The sequence below is a fragment of the Lynx canadensis genome, chromosome X (genome assembly GCF_007474595.2).
Source record: "Lynx canadensis isolate LIC74 chromosome X, mLynCan4.pri.v2, whole genome shotgun sequence".
NCBI classification, from domain to species: domain Eukaryota; kingdom Metazoa; phylum Chordata; class Mammalia; order Carnivora; family Felidae; genus Lynx; species Lynx canadensis.
In genome coordinates this window covers 121,636,396-121,663,253 of record NC_044321.2, presented here as the reverse complement: position 1 = coordinate 121,663,253, position 26,858 = coordinate 121,636,396, and the positions used below count along the sequence as shown (strand labels likewise).

Below are 26,858 nucleotides of genomic sequence, written 5' to 3'. Positions count from 1 at the left end.
AGATGTGAGCCAAGACTTGAAGGAGATATGGAAGTGGAAATGTGTAGAGGTCTGGGGGAAAGGTGTTTTAGGTAGAGAAAATAGCAAGTGCTAAGGTCTAGGTGCAAGAGAGTGCTTCATATTTTAAGGAAGAGCAAGAAGGCCAGTAGCCATAGTGATATGAGGCCGCAAGAGGTCTGGAGGAAAGGGCCGTGCAGATCGTGGGAGATACTCTAGACCATGGTAAAGACGTAGGATTTTACTCTGAGTGAAGTCAGAGGCCAGTGGAGGGTTCTGAGCAAAGGAGTGACATGATCTGGTTTATAGTTTTATTTTTTTGTGTTTTTTCTTGATGTTTATTTCTTTATTTTTGAGAGAGAGAGAGAGAGAGTGAGAGAAAGAGAATCCCAAGCAGGCTCCACATTGTCAGCACAGAGCCCCACGTGGGGCTTGAACTCATGAACCCTGAGATCATGACCTGAGCCGAAATCAAGGGTCGGAAGCTTAACTGACTGAGCCACCCAGGCACCCCTGCTTTATAGTTTTAAAAAGTCACTTGGTGGTGGCTATTCGAGGGGTAAGGGCAGAAACAGGGAGACTATTAGAATACTGGTTACTCTTGTTTGTGCAAGCGGATTCCAGAATCTCCAACAACATCCAGACCTCTTGCTGCTGCTGCTGCTGCTGCTGCTGCTGCTACTAAGGAAGAAGGCTGGACTAGGCTAGGAATATGAATGCACATTAAAGCTCCTCTTCACCTTGACCTCTCCGTCCCTCTCTTCCTTTCCTTAAAGGTTCTGCTAAAGCAGCATTCTTGTGTCCCTACCACTCTCAGAAGTGAATGGGTTAAGATTTAGCTCAGCCTCCCTTTTCCTATTCGGTTCTTCCTGTGGCTGCTTCCCACTGCCACAAAGGAAGCAATCTTATCTGCTACTGCTTACTGCTAATGCTGCTGTAATATCCAGCAGGTAAAGTTCCCTAAAATTCACAGCAAAAATTTTGGGACTTTTCTCTAAATCATAGAAAATTTACCTTTTTTCTCCTGGGAGCTGAAGATATTTTAGAGGAAAAGTATTCTTTCGCTTCTTCAGTTGAACATTTTCTAGCAATACGAGCCATGCAAATAGAACTCTCCACCTGCTTCTTTCTGTGCCTTTTGCCATTCAGCTTCAGTGCCACAAGAAAATACTACCTGGGCGCAGTGGAACTGTCCTGGGACTATATGCAAAGTGAACTGCTCAGTGAGCTGCACGTGGACACAAGGTAATGGCATGTTCTACAGGGTCCAGTCAGGACTGTGAGAATGTGATTGGTTGGAGGAAGGTGCAGACATCAGGTTAGGATAGCTGTGATGCTGGTTATATGTGATATCACAAATGCTAATTGCCAATTGTTGTCACAGATCTGAACTATTTGTTGATATGTAGCTCTGTTTTGTCCATTGCTTCTCTTTGTCATATGCCGCCACTCTGGAAACCAGACCGCAGAGTAGAGGGAGAACAAGGAGGCAAGGAGCCTGAGAGAGAACAAAACTTCCCCCAGCCTACCCCCAAGTTTCCATCCAGAGAAGCAGAGCCATGAGATCCCATCAATATTACCCACAACTTTAGTCTGTACCTCTGTGTGGGTGTAGTGTGGTTTTGATATCTTTGCCCGGTTTTGGTTTAAGGATTAGCCATGAGTTCAGAAGCTTTTCATCTTTTTGGGTTGCAGTGCATTTGGGGAGACTAGTATTAAATAATTTTTTCGATATTATCTATGATCATTGATTTATTCAGATTTCTCTGCCTCTTCTTCAGTCGAATTTTGTTGTATACATTTTCCTAGAAAGGAATCTGTCATCCCTAGATTTGATAATGTATTGGTATCAAGTCACATAATAGTCTTGTGATGTTGTTCAACTGTTCTTTGTAGTTCTGTTTCCTTTTTCATTCTTATATTGTGTATTTCCTCTTTCCTTCTCTTAAAAATAGTATTTCCGGAAAGTGTCTCAATTGTATTGATCTTGTCAGGAACAATCTTTCGGTTCTATCAATTTCTACTTTTACTTTCATGAATTCATTCCTTCTTCCTAATTTCCTTTGGTTCATTTCGCTGATCTATTGCTTATTGAGTTGAGTGCTGAAATCGTTTATTTTACATTTTTTTTTTGTTTTCTTTAAAGGTGTATCATACAGATTTAACCCCAATACATCTATAATGGCAATTTAATATTAACTGTGATGTCATACGTACTTTATAGTCTTTTTTGTCCTTTCTGTTTGGCTCCCGACCCTCCTTCTACATTAGCCCCCTTCTTGCCTGTCCCCAACCAGATAACCCTAGGATGATAGTATAGACTCGTGCACACACACATACACATATATATGCAAATAAAGGTTTTGTTGGTCATTGTTTTACAAAAATGGGGTATTACACACACTTCACTCTCTCATTAACACCTAGTATAATTCTAAGTCAATTGGCATAGCTTCAGTTCATTCTTTTTAATGACCATATAAGGTTCCATATTATTTCCATTTTTTGGTCGTTATCTCCTATATCATTACATACGGTGGTTTTATTCCTCTGGGACTCATTCTCAAGAGGAATATGTTACTGGAATGAAGGGAATATTTTCTATTTGTTTTTAACTTCCAGAAAGGCCAGAACTCTTCAAACATTTCTGCTATCAATGTATGCAAGTGACCATCTCCCAGCTTTCACATCATTAAGTGTTATTTTGTTTTTTAACTTTTTGTCAATTGGGGTATAATGATACTGTGTCATTACTTTAATTGTCATTTAATTTAATCCTTTTATTTCTTAGGTTGAACATCTTTTCAAGTGCCTGTTGGCTCTTGCATTTATATTTTGAGATTTGGCTATTCTATGTTTTGCCCATTTTTCTTTGGGCTCTTTTATTTTTTTTAATTACAAAAGCTCTTTTATTATCACAAGTATTAACCCTTTATTATATTGCATTAATATACTAGCGCACAGAGCAATTTCCCCCAAGACCTATTGTCTACTGTTTGTTTATAACTTTTAATAAAATTTTTAAAAATTTATGCTCAAGTGTATCTACCTTTTCTTTCATATCTTCAGAGTGGCCAGTGTTGGTTAAAACCATTTTCTGCTCATCAAGGTTGTATGTGTATTCTCCCAGATCTTCTTGCAAGATTTTTATTGTTTTGCTTTTTACATTTCTGGTGTCAATTCATCTGATATTTATATTTGCATATGGTATAGAAGTGGGTATATTTGCATATGGTATCCCACTTCTGTCTAGTTTTATTTCTATCCAGATCAGTAGCCCTATTGCAGTGGCACCATTTATCAAATAATACATCTTTTACTGCTGATTCGAATAAACACATTCATCATATAAATTTCTCATATATACAGGGCACCTGGCTGGCTCAGTCAGTTGGGTGCCCAACATTGGCTCAAGTCATGATCTCATGGTTTGTGAGTTCTAGCCCCGTGTTGGGCTCTGTGGAGACAGCGCAGGGCCTGAAGCCTGCTTCGGATTCTGTGTCTCCCTCTCTCTCTGTCCCTTCCCACTCATACTCTGTATCTCTCTCCTTCAGATATAAACATTAAAACATTTTTTAAAAATTCTCAAATATACTAGTATCTATTTCTGGATGCATTGAACTAACTTTGATCTTGCTATGCCAATACCATACTGATTTGATTACAGTGGAAGAATAAAATGCCTAATCTTCTAATACCTGGCTAGTGGACTCAGTCCTTGCTGCTCTTTTTTTTTTTTTTTTTTACCTTTCTTAGCATTTTACTATGCATTTTATTCCTCTATGTAAAAATGTTAAAAATTTTTCCAATTAAAAAGAAGTCCTGTTGTTAAAAGTCCTGTTGTGATTTTAATTGGAATTTTATTAAACTTCTACATTAATTTTATGAATATAATAAACAAGCAATTTATCATTACAGTTATCTCTATGCATTTTATATACATTTTGCTATTGTTAATAAAAATTTTTTCTCCTATTTCTATTTCTTGATGTTTAGTATCAGAATAGAGAAAAGCTATCTGTTTTTTGTTTTTTGTTTTTTGTTTTTTTCCTTTCCCCAAATGTCAGCGTTCTCGGTCAGACTTGAAAACACTTTAAAATAAGTCCTTGGTGACCTCCAAATTATTCCTGGTGACACTGATATCCCTTTGGCCATAATCCTGGGACCAGAAGGGCATATAAAAAGTCACCTTTCTATCTGTTTATATTCACACTGAATCTAGGTACCTTAGAGAATTCTCTTATTAATGCTAGTAATTTTACACTACAATATTGAATCTTATGTGAAATGAGCAAAATGAGACAGATTATAGCTCTATTCCAATGTTTATAACCAATTCTTTTTTTATCTTCTTCTTGAATTTATTAGAAAATGCAAGAAAATGTTAAATATTAGTAATGAAAGCACCACTCCATGATTTTACTTGAAATAGTCTTAATGTTTTGCTGTTTGGAATAACATTTGCTGTTTGTTTTGGATAAATGGTCGTTGTTACTTCTATTCCAATTTGCCATAAAACTTTTATTAGAAGTGACTTCAGCATCTAGCATCATCTAAATTTTATTTCTTAATATGTTGATTGATAAATGGATTATGTTCATAGATTTTCTGACACTGAATACCCTTACATTCTTGGACTACAATCTAATGTTCATATAACTTGATTATCGCTGGGTTCTATGAGCTAATATTTCTTTAAATACTGTGTGCCTTTATAGCACCCTTCTATAGGGCAGTCAACAGAGCAGAGGGCAGCAGAGGTAAACACTGTCTGCCTTTATCCTGTGACTCTGATTATAGCTTTATTGTTTACTGTTCTTAGGTTTTGTGATTAAAATTGTATTGGCTTTATCAGATGAACTGGTAAGTGCTCCATCTTTTTCTGTGGTCCAAGTGACATTTGCAATATCTTTAATCATCTCTTGAGGCTCTTCTGTAATAATTAGTCAAATCAAGTTTCAACTTTTTTTGTAGTCAGATTTAATAATTTTATATCTCCCCAGGTAATCACTTCCTTTATTTTTTCAGTTCTGTTGCCACTGTATTGCATAGAGTGTTCTCTCAGGATTCTTTTACACCACCTTATCTATAGTTATGGGCCCTTTATTTTTCTTAAATTCCTATATCTCTGCTGTTTATCTTTTTTCCATAAACAGGTTTGCAAGGGATTTGTCTATTTTGTTGTTGGTGATGGTCTTTTCGAAGATGAGCCTCTAAGTTTCTTTGTTCTTCCCAGTTATTTTTTAGTGTTTGATTGGTTTTTAGATTTTATCTTTATGACCGATCTCTTTGTTTCTTTTGGCTTATTGTGCTGTACTTTTTCTAATATCTTAGGAAAAGTAACATATTTTTTGTCTTTTGTTTTTAATAGTGAAGGCATTTAAAACTATATATTTTTCTCTGAGAACAAGTTTTCCATATCCCGCAGGTTATGTTACAAAGTTTTCATTGTTTTAATAGCTTGCAATATCTTCTTTGGTTTCATTTAGGAGCATGATTTTTGTTCTTTTTCTTTTTTTTTAAAGTTTCGATTTAAATTCCAGTTAGTTAACATACAGTGTAATATTGGTTTTATGTGTACCATAGAGTGATTCAACACTTCCTTGTAACACCCAGTGCTCATCACAAGTACCCTCCTTAGTACCCATCACCTGTTTCACCCCTCTTCCACCTCTCCTCTGCTAACCATCCATCTGTTCTCTATAGTTAAGAGTTTGTTTCTTGGTTTGTCTTTTTCCATTTGCTAATCTGTTTTGTTTCTTAAATTCCACATATGAGTGAAATCGTATGGTGTTTGTCTTTCTCTAATTGACTGATTTGCTTTGCATTATACTCTATCTAGCTCCATCCATGTCATTGCACATGGCAAGATTTCATTCTTTTTACGGCCCAGTAATATTCCACTGTTTATATATGCCACATTTTCTTTATCCCGTCCTCAGTCAATGGACACTTGGGCTCTTTCCATAATTTGGCTATTGTACATAATGCTGCTATAAACATCGAGGTGCATGTATCCCTTTGAATTAGTACGTTTGTATCCTTTAAGTGAATACCTGGTAGGGTGATTCATGGATCATAAGGTAGTTCCATTTTTTTTTTTTTTTTTTAATTTTTTTTTTTTTCAACGTTTATCTATTTTTGGGACAGAGAGAGACAGAGCATGAATGGGGGAGGGGCAGAGAGAGAGGGAGACACAGAATCGGAAACGGGCTCCAGGCTCTGAGCCATCAGCCCAGAGCCCGATGCGGGGCTCGAACCCACGGACCGCGAGATCGTGACCTGGCTGAAGTTGGACGCCTAACCGACTGCGCCACCCAGGCGCCCCGGTAGTTCCATTTTTAACTTTTCGAGGAACCTCTGTACTGCTTTCCACAGTGGAGGCACAAGTTTGCATTCCCACCAACAAAGCAAGAGGGTTCCCCTTTCTCCACATCCTCACCAATACTTGTTGTTTCTTGTGTTGTTGATTTTACCCATTCTGATAGAGGAGATATCCCATTGTAGTTTTGATTTGTATTTCCCTGATGATGAGTGATGTTGAGCATCTTTTCATGTGTCTGTTCACCATCTGGATGTCTTCTTTGGAGAAATGTCTATTCATGTCCTCTGCCCATTTTTTAAATAGATGATTCATTTTTGGGTGTTGAGTTTGATGAATTCTTTATATATTTTGGATACTAACCCTTTACCAGATATGATATGTCATTTGCAAATATCTTCTTCCATTCCATAGATTGCCTTTTAGTTTTATTGATTATTCCCTTCAGTATACAGAAGCGTTTTATTTTCACATAGTCCCAGTAGTTTATTTTTGCTTTTACTTCCCTTGCCTCCAGAGAGGTATCTAGTAAGAAGTTGATATGGCCAATGTCAAAGAGGTTACTACCTGAGTTCTCTAGGATTGTGATGGTTTCCTGTCTCACAATGAGATCTTCTATCCATTTTGAATTTATTTTTGTGTCTGGTGTAAGAAAGCGGTCCAGGTTCATTCGTCTGCATGTCGCTGTCCAGTTTTCCCAGAACCATTTGTTAAAGAGACTGTCTTTTTTCCCATTGGATACTCTTTCCTGCTTTGTCAAAGATTAATTGACTATATAGTTGTGGGTTCATTTCTGGGTTCTCTGTTCTGTTCCATTTATCTATGTGTTTGTTTTTGTGTGAGTACCATACTGTTTTGATCACTACAGCTTTGTGATATAACTTGAAGTCCAGAATTGTGATGTCTCCAGCTTTGATCTTCTTTTTCAAGGTCGCTTTTTCTATTCGGGGTCTTTTGTGATTCCATGCAAATTTTAGGTTAGTTCTAGCTCTGTGAAAAATGCTATTGGCATTTTTTAATGTTTTTTTTTTTTTTTTAGAAGAAAGAGAACAAGTTGGGGAGGAGCAGAGAGAAGGGGGACAGAGAATACAATCAGGCTCCTAGATGTCAAGCAAAGAGCTTGATGTGGAGCTCAAACTCACAAACCACAAGATCATGACCAGAGCAGAAGTTGGATGCTCAGCCAATTGAGCCACCCAGGTGCCTCTGCTATTGGTATTTTAATAGAGATGGCATTAAATGTGTAGATTGCTTTGGGTAGTGCAGACATTTTAACAATGTTTGTTCTTCCAGTCCATGATCAAGGAATGTCTTTCCATTTCTTTGTGATGTCTTCAATTTTGTTCATCAGTGTTTTATTGTTTTCAGAGTACAAGCCTTTCAGCTCTTTGGTTAGGTTATTCCCAGTTATCTTCTTATTCTTGGTGCAGTGGTAAAAGGGATTTATTCCTTAATTTCTCTTTCTGCTGCTTTATTATTGGTCTATAGAAATGCACCACATTTCTGTATGTTGATTTTGTACCCTGCGATTTTACTGAACTTGTATATCAGGTCTAGCAGTTATTTGGAGGAGTCTTTCAGGGTTTTCTATATAGACTATCATGTCATTTGCAAATAGTGAAAGGTTGACTTCTTCCTTGCTGATTTGGATGCGTTTTATTTCTTCTTCTTGTCTGATTGCTGAGGCCAAGACTTCTAGTACTATGTTGAATAACAGTGATGAGGGTGGACATCCTGTCGTGTTCCTGACCACAGAGGAAAGGCTCTCAGGTTTTCCCCATTTAGGATAACATTAGCTGTGGGTTTTTCATATATGGCCTTTAAAATGTTGAGGTATGTTCCCTCTAAACCTCCTTCACTTAAGATTTTCATCATGAATGGATGTTGTACTTTGTCAAGTGCTTTTTCTGTGTCTGTTGAGAAGATCATATGCATGGTTCTTATCCTTTCTTTTATTAATGTGATGTATCACATTGATTGATTTGCAAATATTGAACCACCCTTGCCACCCAGGAATAAATCCCACTTGAGTGTTGTAAATGATTCTTTTAATGTATTGTTGGATTTGGTTTGCTAGTATTTTATTGAGATTTTTTGCATCCATGTTCATCAGGGATACTGGGGATACTGGCTTGTCATTCTCTTTTTTAGTGGGGGATTTATCTGGTTTGGGGATCAGGGCAATGCTGGCCTCATAGAATGAATTTAAATGTTTTCTTTCCTTTTCTATTTTTTGGAATAGTTAGAGAATAGGTGTTAACTCTTCTTTAAATATTTGGTAGAATTCACCTGTGAAGCCATCTGGCCCTGGACTTTTGTTTGTTGGGAGGTTTTTGATTACTGATTCAATTTCTTTGCTGGTTATTGTCTGTTCAAGTTTTTTATTTCTTCCTGTTTTCATTTTGGTAGTTTATAGGTTTCTAGGAATTTGTCCATTTCTTTCAAGTTGTCCAATTTGTTGACATACCGTTTTCCAAAAGATTCTCTTGTAATTGTATCTCTGTGGTGTTGGTTGTCATTTCTCCTCTCTCATTTGTGCTTTTATTTATTTGGGTCCTGTTTTTCTTTTTGATAAGTCTGGCTAGAGACTTATCAAGTTTATTAATTTTTTGAAATAACCAACTTCATTTAGGAGCATCATTTTTAATTACATTTTTTATCTTCTTGTGAAGTTATTTTTTAGTATTTGGATCAACTTTGAGTATCATAATAGTTTGTTATTGCCGTGTAACAAATTACTCAAAGTTCACAGCTTGCAACAACACCCATTTATTATCTCATAGTTTTAGTTTGTCAGAACCCAGGTGGACTCTACTAGCCACTCTGCTCAGGGTCACACAAGACCAAAACTTTTTAAATTAATTAATGAATTTTTAATTTACATCCAAGTTAGTTAGCATATAGTGCAACAATGATCTCGGGAATAGTTTCCTTAATGCCCCTTACCCATTCAGCCCATCCCCCCTCCCATAACCCCTCCAGCAACCCTCTGTTTATTCTCTGTATTTAAGAGTTTCTTATGTTTTGTCCCCCTCACTGTTTTTATGATTTTTGCTTCCCTTCCCTTATGTTCATCTATTTTGTCTCTTAAATTTCTCACGAGTGAAGTCATATGATATTTGTCTTTCTCTGACTAATTTCACTTAGCATAATACCCTATAGTTCCATCCACTAGTTGCAAATGGCAAGATTTCATTCTTTTTGATTGCCGAGTAATACTCCATTGTGTGTGTGTGTGTGTGTGTGTGTGTGTGTGTGTGTGTGTGTATACCACATCTTTTGCAAGACCAAAATTAAGTTGTGGACAAGGCTGCCCTTGTTACTGGAGGAGAATCCACTTCCAGACTCATTTGTAATTTAGTCCCTTCTCTGAAGTTCCAAGTCTCTCTCATGCTTTAAATCTGTTTGACTTCCACCATATCTTTCTGTCATTTTCTACCTTCCTCTTCCACATTTAAGAATTTTCATGATTATATTGGATCCATCCAGATATTTCAAGATAATGTCCCCCTCACAGGATCAGCTGATTAGCAACCTCCATTCCACCTGCAATATTTCTTTTGCCATGTAACATATTCATGGGCATAACACCAAAGAGCAAAGGTTAAGGGAAACAAAATTTTGCCTACCCCAGGTATAATTTACATACAATGAAACATACAGATTTTAAATGTACAGTTTGATAAGTTTTGACAAGTGCATACAAGTTATGTAATTACCACCTTAATCAACAGATAGAACATTTATGTCTATCATTCTGCAACTTTTCAGTGGGTCTCCCCACCCTGATCTGGCCCTTGCCCACAAGCTGCTTTCTGGATTCATTTTTTACTTTTTAATTTTTTTACATCATTAGAATTACATAGTATGCACTCTTCAGTGTCTGGCCTTTTATCTTTATCATCATGATTTGGATGTTCATCCAGATTACTGCACGAAGTAGTTTTAGTCTTTGTATTGCTGCTTACTGCTCCATTGTTATGGGAATATATCACAATCTGTATATCCATTCACTGCCACATGGACCTTTGGATTATTTCCAATTTGGGGGCTAATAAACCAGCTATGAGCATTCCTGTACAAGCTTTTGTGTGGACATGTGTTCTCATTTATCTTGGTTAAATATCCAGGAATGAAATTGCTGGATCATATGGTAAATGCATGTTTAAGTGTAAGACACTGCCAACAGATTTTCTAGAAAGGTTGTACCATTTTCTGCTCCCACCCAACAACACATGAGAGTGCCAGTTGCAACACATCCTGGATAACACTTGATGTTGCATTTCTCTGACAACTAAAGATTCTGAGCATCTTTGCATGTGTGATTGGCTGTTCCTATATTTTCTTTGATGAAATGTCTGTTCAGATCTTTGGCCTATTTCATTTTATTTTTTATTTTAGAGAAAGAAAGAAAGAGAGCATGTGAGCTGGGGAGAAGGGCAGAGAGAGAGAGAGAGAGAGAGAGAGATTGAGAGAATCCCAGGCAGGCTGCATGCTTAGCACGCAGCCTAATGCAGGGCTTGATGTCACGACCATGAGATCGTGACCTGAGCTGAAATCAGGAGTTGGACGCTTAACTGACTGAGTCATCCTGGTGCCGCTGGCATATTTTAAAATTGCATTGTATGTCTTGTTATTTTGTAGTTTTAAGGATTTTGTATATATTCTGGATACATTTTCAGATGTACCTGTTTTGAATATTTTCTCCCAGCACAAAGTTTTTCATTTTGATGAAGTCCAATTCGTCTATTTTTTTTTTTCCCTTTGGTTGTTTGTGCTTTTGATGTCATATCTAAGAAACTATTGCCAAATGTGAGGTCACACAGAATTATACCCATATTTGCTCCCAAGAGTTTTATAATATTAGCTCTTACATTTAGGCCTTTAATACACTGAGTTAATTTTTGTGTGTGATGTGAGGAATGGATTCAAGTACTTTCTATAGTTTATATGGCTTGCAGTTGTGAAGTGTTAATGACCCTAAAGTAGAGGCCTGATATGTAACTGAACAATTAGCCACTTATCCATTAATGTTGGCATTGTTAAAAATTATTAAGAAATTTGTACTTTGAGGGAGTGCAAGTGCAGGGAGGGGCAGAGAGAGAGAGAATCCCAAGCAGGCTGACTGTTGTCAGCACAGAGCCCAACACGGGACTTGAACCCCCGAACCACGAGATCATGATCTGAGCTGAAATCTAGAGCTAGATGTTTAACTGACTGAGCCACCCAGGTGCCCCAATACATTGTACTTTGTATTGTATCTTCCATCTAGCATGCAGTCTGAGGCATAGTGAATAATAGTATAAAGTTTAATTGAATGGAGAAAACGGTGTACTTGTTATCTAGCCTTCTTTTGTTGTGTAGGCAGTCACATGTATTTTTACCAGGAAAAAGTGAATAGAATTTTTATTTTGATGATACTATTTTATAGTCTAGATTATTTTGATACCGATTAACAGGATAAACTGACTCTGGACACATCCTGACAAGCTCTGCCAAATTTTGAAATAAACATCTGGGGAAATTCAGTTTTATATTATCTGTTCCTGCAGCTGCTCAACTTCTAAGCAAAGGTCAGGGAATATAATAGGTTTTCCGATTAGTTTTAGATAAAATGTGAAAGAGCAGTTCATGTGAAGGACATTGTTGCCAAATATATTTGGCAAGATTTATATATAAAATCCCAAGGGAAATGCACAAACAAAATCCCACAGAAGTTAGGAAGGAGTAAAACCCTTGAACCCTGGAACATTTTGTCACTTATTGTGCACATTACCCCGAAATTGAGACAGGCACATACATCACGTGTTTCTGCTTCAGTGGAAACTATTCACTCTGATAGAAAAGGTCTTAGCCTGGAGAGCTATACATGGTCCCGTATACGCTCATCTCAGAACTGAATCACATACATGAATGGTGCGAGTGCTCTTAGGAATGTCTGGTGTGTCCCTTTGAATAGTGTCCCTACTGTGGACCATGTTCCTTTGGAATAGGGTCTAGGCCTTCTGTTTCTTTGTCCCACAAACTTATCTCTTTAGCCTCTGATTTTTGCCTCTTTCCTTAGAGGGAGAAAAAAGTGTTTTCTGTGTGCTCTTGATCCTGTTCCCTCTTTGTTCTTCCAAGTTGTTCATCTAGTAAACATTTTCTGTGTCTTAAATTTTCATTTTAGTCAGAAATATTAAAGTGGAAGCACTATGCTAGGGATGTAAAAATACCTATCTCTTGAAATGGAGAAACTGGGTGGAATAGACCCTACAGAACCAAGGAGACAATTTGGAAAAAGCGAAAAGGGAACAAATTAGGGACGAGTTGATTGATGACTGTGGAAGGACGTAAATGGACTGAAGAGAGGAGTGCACTTCATGACATGGGTACCAGATAATGTTATTACACGACTAAAAACCATGTAGGTCTATACCGAAGCTAGTGCCATGAAAATTTTTAGAGATGGATGAAATTAGAGCACATTTAAATATGAGTTAATACCATGGGGTTGGGTTCCCTGGAAGCTGACTGTGCCACAGAGATTAACGTGCAAGAAGTTTATTTAGAGTGCGCCTACACAGGACCAGTCCTGGGGAAGGGAAGGGAAGGGAAGGACAGGGAAAAAGCAGGGGTGGGCACGGGGAGAAGCTAGACAGCAGTGCAGGCCGACCCTACCGGGAGCTCTGGAGCCGGAACCACCGTTCTGAGTTGCCCCATTTGGGCCAACGGGGCCAGACTTTTCTGCTTCCTCCTGATCCATCATGAAGCACCGGCTATCCTGGGAGTAGGGGGGCGGCTCCCAGGAAGGGGGCGTGGCCTGTTCCTCGAAGGGCCTGCGGGAGGCTTTGGGAGGGGGCGTGGCCTGCAGCGAGGAGGGCCTGTGGGCTGGTCCGAAAGGGGGCGTGGCCTGTTCCGGGAAGGGCCTGCGGGCTGCTTTGGGAAAGGGGATTTCTGGTTCAGCTTGTGCGGGGCGTGACCACAGGCCCGGTGGTGGCTCCTGGAACCTGGAACCAGTTCCTGTCTGTCTTCGTCACCGCCCCCACCCGCTCATCTGCTCATCTGCCGCGTCCTCACTGGTATTGTGCGGCAGCTTCTCCAGGTCCCAGGGGCCTGCACCTTGCCTCTCAGGCAGGGTGGCCGCCCTTGGGAAGGGGCACATTGCTGCCTGGCGTGTGACAGTACCCTACCCCTGCTTCCCGCCTTGTAATCATGCCCCCAGGACTCCTCTTCTGGCCTGTTGCCCCTTTGGTATGAGTAGCCCCAGGTGGCCCCCCAATTTTTCACTCATTGAGACTTTAGCGTTTCTGCTGTGGGGACCTTCTACACTGCTGAGCTCAGAGCTGTAGAGAGGGGTGGCACAGATTCCCCAGGAGGGTCACAGTGGGGTGATAGTAAGCTGAGCTGCTTTTGCTGCCCTTCTTTGGTTCCTAGCCCAGGGATACAGAACCATCAGCGCATGTACAGCATGTACAGCACCTTGGAAGTTGGCCCTCCATCTTCACAGGGCCCCAAGTTGGAGTTTTAGCTGTGATTTAAGAAATTACTTCACTGCTCTCTCTGTCTGGCAGCTCCTGGATGTGGCAACATGTGATAAACCCAATGGATGTCATGGTCAGGGGCCCACTCCAGCACCTACTTTGTCGTACAGTGGGTCACCTGGTCAGACATGATGTTACAAGGGATCCCACATCAGTGAATCGAACGCTCTGTAACAGCTCAGATAGCAGGGCTGGCTGAGGACTTGCAGGCAGGAAAGACTAAACACTTACATGTCTCTATCACAATGAAGTGCTGTCCCTTCTAGGATGGAAGGGGTCCAGTGCAGTCAACTTGCCACTGACGAGCTGGCTGGTCTCCATGATGGACAGTGCAATATTGGGCACCCAGCATTGGTTTCTGCTGCTGGCAAGTTGGACTTTCAGGGGTAGCACTAGGTAGATTGGCCTTAGTGGGAACCTATGGTTTTGGATCCATGCATAAATTCTCTCCCCTACCCGCATCGCCACTTACCTCACATTTTGCCAGCACTGTGGTGGCCCATACAGAGGCTGGCTGATGTTAATTGCCAGTCATTTTGTCTACATTATTGTTTTGTGTTTCTTCCAGGGTAGAAGCTCTATGGTGGCATTAATGTATGACACGAAGATCTTTCTGTTTTGTGCCCACTCATTGATATGTCTTTACCCCAGATATCCTCCTCCCCGATATTCCAGTCCTGTTACTTCTAGGCGCCTGGCTAGACAGCCAAACCATTTGCTGCTGTCCATTAGTCTGTATATGTTTGCACCTCAGGCCAATTCTCTTTCTACACAAAATGTTACCTTTCGATAACATTGGCTAGTATGTGCATATCAAGCTGAGCCATCTGTAAATAAAGCTGAGGGTTCTTCCTCTGCTTAGCAACTGGTCATCAGGAATCCCTCACATGGCGATGGGTGTGACTTGAAGTAGAGGTATCAGTAGAACAGGAGTGAATGACATGGGTCTCTGACAAGCTGCTCATGCAGCCTGCTTGTGCCCACTGGTCCATGCAGATCTTCATTCCTTCCTCCTTAAATCAGCTCCTTTTTCTGGGAGAGCTTCCTTATCAGTACCCTGGCCCCTGGCCCTCAGCCAGTACAGAAAGTCATTTGTCATGGCCCTGAGTTGGCAGAGCTGCTCCCATGACGTCGTGCTGTCTTGGGTGTCCTGGAAACCCGGGAGTGCAGTGAAATGCAGCGCTGCTTGGGAAGGGAGGGAGGGGAGGGAGGCTAGGGAGGTGAGCATTAAGTCGGTCTCACCTCGGCCCCGCCGCAGTTGGTCTCTCCTTGAGACAGGTCTACTCCAAACAACGCACGGTTTCAAGGGGCGTTTTTAGCCAGTGTGCCCCTGGATCCCTCGGAGGTCCTCAGGTCTTCCTTGGTGACTGTAGGTTGGCCAGCTTCTCCTCGTGCCTCCATCAGTCTTTACTTCATGTGAACGGATGCCAACCTATTAGGTGCGGGCTCACTGAAACCCTTGTGTCTTCTGAAAAGGAGATCTCGCTCGTTTGCTCAGCGAATCCTTTCTGTCTTGATTTTGACATCGTCTGGGGCTCACGGAGCCTCCTCCTGTGAGCGGCCGGCTGCTGTGTCTGTGTGTGGCCCTCATCTTTCACCCATTCTGCACCGTTGCTGCTCGGGGTGACTCCCGGAAACTCACGTGCGAGGTCTGCGCTGTCTGCGTTTTTAGTTCACAGCAGCCTCGTTCAAACACACATCTCTGGGCCACATCCCTCATCAGAGCCCCAGGGACACAAACTCGGACACCGACCGGCTGGTTCCACTCTCACGTGTACCTGGATGCTCTCTCCTCCTGCCTTCGCCACAGTGTTTCTGTGCCGTTGGGGGGTGGGGGGTAACTGCGTGCCTCACAAAAGACGTCTTCCAGATTCGTACCTGCCCTTTCACTGTAAAGCACCTTGGTGCCTGTTAAGTTTTCAGTAGTTCTGAGCAATGTTCTGCTACTTATATCTGTCACCTTGGGCAGCGGCATTTCCACAGATTTACAGCTCACAGTGAATTGTCTGAAAACAACTCAGATGAAAACGAGTCTTTCCAACAAACGTTGTTCAAATATTGATAACATCTGTGCTTCCTTGGGTGATTTTATAGCTTTATAAGCACACAAATGAAAAAAAAGTGTCTGCTTTTTTCTGTGTGTGTGTCTGTGTGTGCGTGTGTGTGCACGCACACAGGAAGTTTATTAGGGGGAGCTTATTGGTGCTTCTTGAGGCTCACTAATTATCTGAAGAGTTTCTTTGAGGAATTGTGACATATCAGGGGCTTAGTGTTGGTCTCTGTTGCTGGAAAGTTGGACATTTGAGCTTTGGTGAGTCTGTGATGTCACACCCATGCATAGCTTCCCGTATGGCTCCTCCATTCATATGTCCATTTTGGCAGGATTGGAGTTGCAATGACAGAGGCTGGCTAATACCAACTGGCTAAGTTAGTCTACTTGGTGGTTTGGTGCCTCTTCTGTGGTGGATACTCTCTTCACTTTTTCATTCTTCAGTGCTCTTGCTTTCTTTATGTAGATCTGAATTTCTGACCTACATTAATTTCCTTCTCTCTGAATAGTTGGTTGTAATATTTCTTGTAAGACAGCTTTACTGGCAACAAATTCCGTCAATTTTTGTTTGTCTGAGAGTTGTTATTTCTCCTTCACTGTTAAAGGATAATTTTGCAAGGTACAGAATTCTAGGTCGGTTGATTTTTTTTTTCTCTTAACACTTTAGATATGCAATACTCCACTCTCTTCTAGCTTGCCTGGTTTCTGAGGAGAATTTGGATGTAATTCTTTTCTTTGTTCCTCTTTAGGTAAGGTGTTTTCCCTGTGGTTCCTTTCAAGATGTTTTATTTATCCTTAATTTCCTAAACTTTGAAAAGATATGCCTAGAGATAGTTTTTTCAGGGCATTTGTCCTGCGTGGTGTTCTCTGAGCTTCCTAGATGTATGTTTTGGTACATGACATTAATTTGGGGGAAATTCTCCTTATTGCTTCAAATATTATTTCTGTTCCTTTCTCTCTTTTTATTCTGCTATTCCCATTGTGTGTGTGTTATAACTTTGGTAGTTGTCCCACAGTCCTTGGATATCCTATTCTGGTTTTTGTCAGTTTCTTTTTTCTCTTTGCTTCTAAGTTTTGGAAGCTTCTACTGTCATATTTTCAAGCTCAGAGATTCTTTCCTCAGCCATATCCAGGCTACTTGTGCATGTATCAAAGGCATTCTCCATTTGCATTGCAGTGTTTTTGATCTCTAGCATTTCGTTTTGGTTCTTTCTCAGAATTTCCTTTTTTATGCTTATCTTATCCATCTGTTCTTGCATGTTGTTTACTTTGTCCATTAAAGTCTTCAGCATGTTAATCCCAGTTTTTAAAAAGTCCCTGGTCTAACACTTCCAGCATTCCTGCCATACTGACTCTAGTTGTAGTTCTGCTTCTTGTTTAGTCTCTTCAACCTGTGTTGGGGTTTTTTTGCCCTTTAGTGTGGCTTACAATATTTTGTTCAAAAGTGGATATGCTGTCCTGGGTAAAAGGAACTGTGAAAAATGAGATCTTTAGTAATGTAGTGGTGAGGTGTGGGGGGGAGAGGATGCATTCTATAGTCATATGATTAGGTTTCAGTCTTTTGGTGAGCCTGTGTCCCTGGACTGTGAACTTCACCGTTGCCTCTAAGTTTTCTTCTTTAGGTGGAACAGGATGGTTAGAGGAGGAGGCGAGAGTATCTCTTCCATGTAGAAGGCTAAAGCAGACTGATGTTGTGTTTTCCCTTCCCCCTGGTTGGATTAGGCTGTGATTAAAATTGCGATGTGTTAGGCTCTGGCAAAATAATTTCCCCCTCCCCTGCTAAAAGCATGAGGAGAGGTTTTTTTTTCTGATATTCACTATGAGGACCTAGTAGAACTCCTAGAGGTAAAAAGCACAAAAATGTGGGGCCTCAGGCCACCCTGAGATTTTTAACTCTCATACACCCTGCACTGAGTCTCCAGTAGTTCGTAATTTACCTTCAGGTTTTCCTACCTCAGCACTGGTTCCCACAGACATTTATGCCTCAGGGTTCTGCTCTGGTAAGTTGCGACTCTGTGTTTGCCAGCCAGTATCTCTAATTTTGGAGGCAGCAATTTGCCCTGTGACTTCACTTCTCTGATGGACCTAAGAAGAGTTGTTGATTTTTCAATTTGTTCACCTTTTTACTTATTGATAGCATGGAATGGTGACTTATAAACTCCTTACATGCTAGACTGGAAAACAGAAGTCTGATTTTTAAGTTATGTTGCCTTTTAAAAAATTTTAAATTCCTAACACCAATCCTCAAACCTTTCCAAAAATTGGAGAGATCACTCCCTAACTCATTCTTTGCGAGAGACAAAGCATGAACGGGGGAGGGTCAGAGAGAGGGAGACACAGAATCCGAAACATGCTCCAGGCTCTGAGCCGTCAGCACAGAGCTCGACGTGGGGTTCAAACTCACGGACCATGAGATCGTGACCTGAGCCGAAGTCGGCCGCTTAACCAACTGAGCCACCCAGGCGCCCCTCCCTAACTCATTCTAAAGTCAGAATTACCCTGATACCAAAGCCAGACAAAGACACTACAAGAAAACTGCCGACTGATACCTTTATGAACATTGATACAAAAATCTTCAACAAAATACTAGCAAACCAAATTCAGCAACACGTGAAAAGATTTATACACGGTGACCCAGTGGGATTTATTCTGGGAATCCAAGGATAGTTCAACATACAAAAATCAATCAATATAAGACACAGCATTAAGAGAATAAAGGGGATAATACACTATCATCTCAACTGATGCATCTAAAGCATTTAACAAAATTCCACACCATTTCATAATAAAAAACATCCAACGACTATTAATAGAATGAAACGAAGTCAACATAAAAAGCCATATGTGACAAACCCACAGTGAATATCACACTCAGTGGTAAAAGACTGAAAGGTTTTCCTCTTAGATCAGGAATAAGGCAAGGACTTTTCCTAATTCTATTCAGTATAGTACTAGAAATCCTAGCCAGAGAAATTAGATGAGAAACCAATACAAAAATCATCCAAATCAGAAAGGAAGAAACAAAATGATCCCTGTTTACAGATGACATGATTTTATATGTAGAAAATGTTAAAGATTCCACACACAAAGAAACCTATTAGAACTAATAAATTCAACAAAGTAGCAGGATACAAAGTCAATACAGAAAACAATTCCATTGACAGTAGCATCAGAAAGAATAAAATTCTTCGGAATTAACAAGGAGAAAGACTTCTGCAATGAAAACTACAAAACATTTCTGAAAGAATTTAAAGACCTAAATGGAAACACATCCCACATTCATGAAATGAAAGATTTGGTATTGTTAAGATGTCAATACTACCCAAAGCAATCTACAGATTTCATGCCATCCCTATCAAAATCCCAATGTTTTCTTTTTTTCTTTTCTTTCTTCTTCTTCTTCTTCTTCTTCTTCTTCTTCTTCTTCTTCTTCTTCTTCTTTTTTTTTTGCAGAAACAGAAAAACCCATCCTAAAGTTCATATGGAATCTCAAGGGACCCCAAATAGCCAAAACAACCCTAAAAAAGTTGGAAGACTCATACTTCCTAATTTCAACAGTTACTACAAAGCTACAGTCTTCAAAATAGTGTACCACTGGCATAAACACACAGATACAGACCAATAGAATAGGAAGTCCAGAAATAAACCCTTGCATATGTGGTCCAATGCCTTTCCACAAGAGTTTTAAGATCATTCAGTGGGGAAAAGATAGTCTTTTCAAGAATGGCGCTGGGAAAACTGGATATCCACATGCAAAAGGCTCATGACATTGGATTTGGCAATGATTGCTTGGACAGGACACCAAAGTCACAGACAAAAAAAAGAAAAAATAAACAAATTGGACTTAATGAAAATCTAAAATTTTGTGTATCAAAGACACTTGTATCGAAAGAGTTAAAAAAGAATTCACAGGATGAGAGAAAATATTTGCAAATCGTATATCTGACAAGGGATTAGTATCCATAATACAAAATGGTAGTTGCTTCTTTGTTTTATGCCACCGCATCTTACAAAAGGTTTCATAGGCACACTCTACTTTTGGATAGCAGGGGAAACCTGTATATGGAGAACTCATTAAAACTCAATAGGAAAGGGGTGCCTGACTGGCCCATTCAGTAGAACATACAACTCTTGGTCTCAGGGTTGTGAGTTCGAGCCTCATGTTGGGTGTAGAGATTACTTAAAAAAATAAAATCTTTTTTAAAAAAGCACTCAACAAGAAAGCAAACAACGTAATTCGAAAATGGTCAAAATGAAAAAAAATGGGCAAAACAAACTTGAATAGACATTTTTCCAAAGAAGGTGTACAAACAGCCAATAAGCACATGAAAAGACACTCAAAATCACCCAGGGAAATACAAATCAAAGCTATAAAGTGATATGATCTCTCACCCATTAGGATGGCTATTACACAAACAAACAAACAAAAAATAGAAAATAAGTCTTGATGAAGATGAGGAGAAATTGGAACACTTCTGCACTGTTGCTGGGAATGTAAATGATGTAGCCTTGGTGAAAAACAGTGTGGTGACTCCTCAAAACTTTTTAAAAATTACCATAGAATCCCTTCAATTCCATTTCTGGGTTTATACTCAAAATAATTGAAAGCAGGATCTTGAAGAGTTATTTGTACACCCACGTTCAAAGCAGCATTATTCTCAATAGTGAAAACATGGGCAACCCAAGTGTCCATCTGGATAAACAACATGTGATCTGTTCGTATGATGGAATATTATTCAGCCTGAAAAAGGAAGAGAATTCTGGCATACGTTACAACATGGATAAACCTTAAGGACATTATGCTAAGTGAAATGAGTCAGGTACAAAAAGACAAATACCGTATATGAGGTACTTAGAGTAGACCAAATCATAGCAACAGAAAGTAAATGGCATTTTCAGAAGCCGAGGAGAGTGGAGAATGACAAATTATTGTTTGATGGATACTGAGTTTCAGTTTGCAAGATAAGAGTTATGAATATGGATGGTGGTGATGGTTACACAACAATATTAACTTACTTAGTACCACTGAACTGTACACTTAAAAATGTTTAAGAGGAAATTTTATGTTTTATGTGTTTTACTACAATTTTAAAACTGGGAAAAAATTGGGGCGCCTGGGTGGCTCAGTCAGTTAAGCGTCTGACTTCGGCTCAGGTCATGATCTCGCAGTTTGTGGGTTTGAGCCCCACATGGGGCTCTGTGGTGACAGCTCAGAGCCTGGAGCCTGCTTTGGATTCTGTGTCTCCCTCTCTCTCTGCCCCTCCCCCACTCATTCTCTCTCTCTCTCTCTCTCTCTCTCTCTCTCTCTCAAAAATAAACATTAAAAATTTTTTAAATAAAAATGGGAAAAATTTAAAATCCCCATAGATCACCGATTCTCCTATTTAGCAGTATTCACCATTTTTAAAGTTTATGTATTTTGAGAGAGAGAAAGAGAGAGAGAGAGAGAGAGAGAGAGAGAGAGAATGAGCGGGGGAGAGGCAAAGAAAGAGGGAGACAGAGAACTCTAAGCAGGCTCTGCACAGTCAGCACAGAGCCCAATGCAGGGCTCAAACCCACGAACCGTGAGATCATGACCTGAGCCAAAACCAAGAGTCAGAGACTTCACTGACTGAACCAGCCAGATGCCCCCATCACCATTTTTAGATAGCATTTTCCTTCTCTATCTCAGCATTGTCACTAAATCCTTTATAAGAAAAAGCAAATTTTCGTATGGGAATGAACAATTCTCTGGTATTGCTGCTCCTGAAAGGCACACTGAGATTTTTGCTATTTCAGCACTGGATTGAGAAAAAGACTAGGTAAGCAATAAATGCCAGACACCTAGTCATTGATTTCGCATCTGGTAATCCCCACTGTGGCGTGGCTTTTGCTCCAGGCATGCTGCTACTCACAATTGAAAGCTGCCTGTCCTTTCCTCCACTTTTATCCTCGTTGTTGTTATTTGTAACAGGGGAGTATGTATCTTACTGGTTTTACTGGTTTGTGTTTGGGGTTCCTTCTTCAGTGGTCTCCCATACCAAGTATATCCACCTCTCACAATCTTCTGCTTTTCAAAAGCCTGTGAGGGCAAACAAGACATAAGAAACCACGTGTGCCCCACCACCTGCCATAGTAGGCCAGCAGTCTGATGCAGAACATGTCTCTGCCCTGTGGAACCCCTGCTTCCCACCAGGAAGCTGAAATACTGCCTTGTGGTTCTGAGTCAGCCTCTGGATGAATGTGTTCGTAATCTTTGAGGCAAAGCCTGTGCTGATGCAGGTGCCATCCACTTATAGGATACACAGAAGGAGAGAGGGAAAGTTTTTTGCCTGAATTAGCCAGTGGACACTTTGATTCTAGTAAGCCCAAAGCTAAGGAATACTATGCTGTTCAGGGATGTGAGGTTATTTCAACTCCTGACCAAGACCATACTGCCTTTACCAAGTTCCTTGAACTGCTCAAAACACACACACACACACACACACACACACACACACACACACAGAAGAAGAAAAAGACCTACATATAGATGTGATTGTGACCTTGGGAGGTGTCCACGGGCCTTTTGGCCAGATTGTGGCATATGTGAGCACCCTGTTCCAAGCTACTTGCGTCACTCCTGTGCTAATTATAATAATCCAAGAAGAATCTCTCAACTACCTGCTCCAACCAGCACCTGGCATCCATAGTTTTAAAGATGTTAAAGATAGCAGATCTCAATTTTACAGTGACAGGGAAAAATCATTCTTTATTGTATTCAATTGGAAAACTAACGTGGATCATCCCACTATAACATTCAGTACTGGCTATTGTTATGTTATTAATCATTCCATTTATCCTATAAAATTGTTTTTTTAATGTTCATTTATTGAATTTGAGAGAGAGGGGCAAGGAAGGAGAGAGATAGAGAGAGAGACAGAGAGAGAATCAAAGCAGGCCCCGTGCTATCAGTGCAGAGCCTGATGCAGGGCTCGAATTCACAAACCATGAGATCATAGCCTGAGTCGAAATCAAGAGTCAGATGCTTAACTGACCGAGCCACTCAGGTGCCCCATTAGAAAATTGTTTTCAATTTTGGAGTCAGACGTGCCACCATGGCGCCACGAGGTCACAATTGTTTTTAATTTTGAAGCTGAAAATATTCTGTGTTGAAGGTCCTTGGCATCCAACACACAAACCTTCTGCCCATCCTTAAATGCTTACACCAAACGCTACTTCTGAGTGTCTATTAATGCTAGATTCCTCTGTATAATATAGAAGAAAATTCCTTTCAGATTGGGATGTTAGAACTGCACTATTTCACCCTGGTCTTATTACTGTGTTGGTATTATCTTTTAAAAATAAATCAAGAAGCATTGACCTAATTATTACATTTAAAAAGAGGCAGTTATGTAAGCTCCAGGTGAAGAGAAGCAGCATGAACGATAAATGACAGTTCATAAGCCCCACTGACACATTCACCCCAAGCTCAGCTCCACAGGGAGTGTGCTACGCTCTGGTGGAGTGATAGATGAAAACTCTCATCGTAATCACAACCAAGTCAGAAAATGTTGTGCAGAGGAAACTTACGCATGGCAACTGAATTGTTTCCAACATTATTCGGACTGAAGAAGTATTGCTTCACGGATTGCAAGTTTATGAAGATGACCAAGAAATGAGTTTGACAACATATGGGTTAAGTGAACATTGAGTACCAAGGGCCTGGGTCTGAAAGCCTACGTTCCTGTCCCTGTCCAGCTATTCACCCCAATTCCCTGAATCTTCTCCTTAGCCAGGAAGTGGAAGGGGATGGATGGGTAGTGCCTGACCTTCCTTCCCACAGTCAGATTCCAGCTGCTGACACCTGGCAGAGAGCACACAGGGCTGCTGACTCAGCAGTTTCAACCACGGGGGTGGGGGGGACGCTGGAGTGCATTTGAGTTTCTTTTATGATGAGACTTCCTTATCTCTTCTTACCCTTTTCTATCCTGTTTACCAAGCCAGATGTTGCCATCCAAACCATGGTGTACGGAGATGTCACCCACTATGTTTTGTGTGTATACACCCCCACTTGGCTGTAAGGGACCCGCAGCTGTTTCCTTTCCAGTGTTACAAGAAAACAAGAGTCGGGTTTTAAGTGGAGAAAGGGGCATCGGGTGACCTAGTGTGCAGTTGTGAACAGTTAACCATAAGAGGTCATTTTTAATTATTCCTCAAATATATGAGATTGAAATCTGATGTTAAATGTGAAAAAGAAATAACACCTCTCCATATCTAAGTGTATATCTCCTTTTCCATGTTCATTTCTCATATGTGTTTTGTGATGGCACAGTGAGTGGCACGGAGCGTATGGTTTCTGCCCGATGACTCTGAGTGTGAAAATGAGTGGCACTAGTCACCTTCAACCACTGCATATTTTCAACCATTCACCTGGAACCTTTCTCACTAGGATTCACATTGGTCATTTTGATCACTTAACCTAGACTGGGCCCCAGAACACGACAACCTAACTTGTCAGGTACAGAGAGGAAACAGTCGGGAACCAGTAATTTTCTCTGTGATATTCCTGGTATCCCTAAGAAGGGAAGTATAATTTGAGGTACATACTGACAAAATTTGAATACAACTTATTTAAAGTCACCCTCTTTTGGAGATGAAATTGAAGGACCATGTAGTGCCTGCTTTGGCAAAGGAATTTTTGCCGACGTAGCGTATATGTACCAATTTATGATTTATTTTATCAAACAGCACCTAATGTATCATATGACTCTTCAAAATTTTTTTTAACGCTTATTTATTTTAGACAGAGATAGAGCAAGACAGGGTGCAAGCGGAACAGGGGCAGAGAGAGAGGGAGACACAGAATCTGAAGCAGGCTCCAGGCTCCGAGCTGTCAGCACAGAGCCCGACGCGGGGCTTGAACCCTTGAACTGGAAGAGCATGACCTGAGCTGAAGTCGGAGCTCAACTGACTGAGCCACCCAGGTGCCCCTCAGATGACTTTTTTTTAAATGTTTATTTTTGAGAAAGAGAGCATGAGCAGGGGAGGGGCAGAGAGAGAGAGAGGGTCATAGGATCCTAAGCAGGCTCTGCACTGACAGGAGAGTCTGGATGCAGGGCTCAAACTCACGAACCACGAGATCATGACCTGAGCCAAAGTTGGACACTTAACCGACTGAGCCACCCAGGCGCCCCCGGGTGACTTTTGAAAACAGTGTTTTGGTTTTATAGATATTAGGGATTGTCTCAGCTCAGGCTGCTATAACAAAACCCCACACAGTGGGTGGCTTACAGACAACAGACATTTATTTCTCGTAGTTCTGGAGGCTGAAAGTCCAAGATCAAGGTGCCAGTAGATTTGGTGTTTGGTGAGGGCCCTGTTCCTTGTTCATGGATGGCCATATTTTCACTGTACCTTTGTGTGGTGGAAGAGGTGAGAGATCTCTCTGAAGTCTCTTTTCTAAGGTCAGTAATCCCGTTTTGTGCACACATAAACATTCAGCCTATAGCAGGGGCTTATACACAATTTCCAATTTGCCTTGTTAACAGTAGAGGAGAGTGGGATAGAAGCTTTACTTTCAGCTGCTTTTCAAAATGGGTTCAAAGAAGGTCACCAAAATGAATGACTTTTTCCTTTCTTCACACAGGTTATCCCCTGGGGTGCCAAGATCTTTGCCATTCAACACATCAGTCATGTACAGAAAGACTGTGTTTGTAGAGTTTACAGATCGCCTTTTCAACATTGCCAAGCCCAGGCCACCATGGATGGGTAATGGAAACAACACTGACTGTGTATTATGAAACTGAATATCTGTGTCTGGTGTCCTGGCAAGGATCCCCCAGTCTTCCAGCTACAGTTGAAGAGGGCTAGGCTTCCCTTACTACCACCTGTAGGGAAATACACTGAGTATTCTCCATCTTTGTGCCAGGCCCTCCTTCTCTGCTGTACTCTAGATGTTAGAGTCCTCTGGGTCTTGGACCAGGGCTTCCTTTATCTTCTCTTTAGCTTCTATCCCTAGCTGATGTTATCCAGTTATCCAGATTGATGTTATCCAATCTGGTATAGAGATTTTAAGACACCATCTCTGTACCAGTTACTCCCAGGTTTAAATCTTCAGTTCACACTGCTTACTTGATATGCCCACTTAGATATCAAGTAAGAACGTAACAGGATATTAAGATGAGACATCTCCTACCTTAGAATTATTTCTGAGAGCTCTAGGTGACAAGCACCCCCCCCCAATTCTAAAGAGAAATATCAGTCCTCATATTTAGGACTTGGTTAGCTGGTGCCCCCAAATTGGTTCTACAACCCTTAGCCCATCATGCACCTCCAGCCTATATAAAAGAAGACTAGAAACTTATGAAATAATGTAGACTTGAGGATTTCTTTGGAAACCAATTTTGGTGATTTGTTATATCCTCCACCCCACAGGGGAAGGAGGCCTCATCCTCATGTCAAGGTGTAGTGAAGGAGGCCTTAGGAGAACCATTTAGAAGGCTTGACATAACACCTGTGGAGTTTGTAAGACTCTGACTAGTGCCTGGTTTTTATCTGGAAAATTTGTCAAGGCCAGAGTCTTTGGGGAACTTCCCCTGATGTCATCATAAGGATTGTGGGTTATAGCTGAAGCTAAGTGCACTGTTGCTGTTAGGTGTGAGATGAGCAAGGAAGGTCATAGGACAAGATTTGTCTTGAGAAGATCCTGCCCAGGATGTCTTCCTACCAGGGCTGGGTGACTCCAGAAAAGGTCTCTGTGATTGTATTGTCAGAAGCAAAAACTGAGAAGAGAGATACAAGTGACAGCTGGAGAGAGCATGATTGGAAGACAGAGAGTCTCCAAAGAACTCGTATAAATTCCCTAAGGATGAAAGACACAGAATTTTGGCATGTCCCACAACCAGGGGTGCCAAAGCCACATTATCACTGTTCCTTCCAAGAACATTCATGCCTCTTTTTCCGCCCCTGTCCTTTTCTCACTAGCTCCAACCTTAGAGGGCCCAGA

The 26,858-nt window shown here is 40.7% G+C and overlaps 1 protein-coding gene across 2 annotated transcripts in view; it reads left to right on the top strand.

Moving 5' to 3' along the window:
* Positions 1-907: 907 nt before the first annotated feature.
* Positions 908-26,858, top strand: part of F8 (coagulation factor VIII) — a 127,620-nt gene continuing 101,669 nt past the window's right edge. For both annotated transcript variants that reach the window (XM_030305332.1, XM_030305330.1), the window contains exons 1-2: positions 908-1,242; positions 25,500-25,621. In XM_030305332.1, the coding sequence (XP_030161192.1) occupies positions 1,097-1,242; positions 25,500-25,621 (268 nt within the window). In that variant the 5' untranslated portion in view covers positions 908-1,096. The remainder of the gene's footprint in view (positions 1,243-25,499; positions 25,622-26,858) is intronic.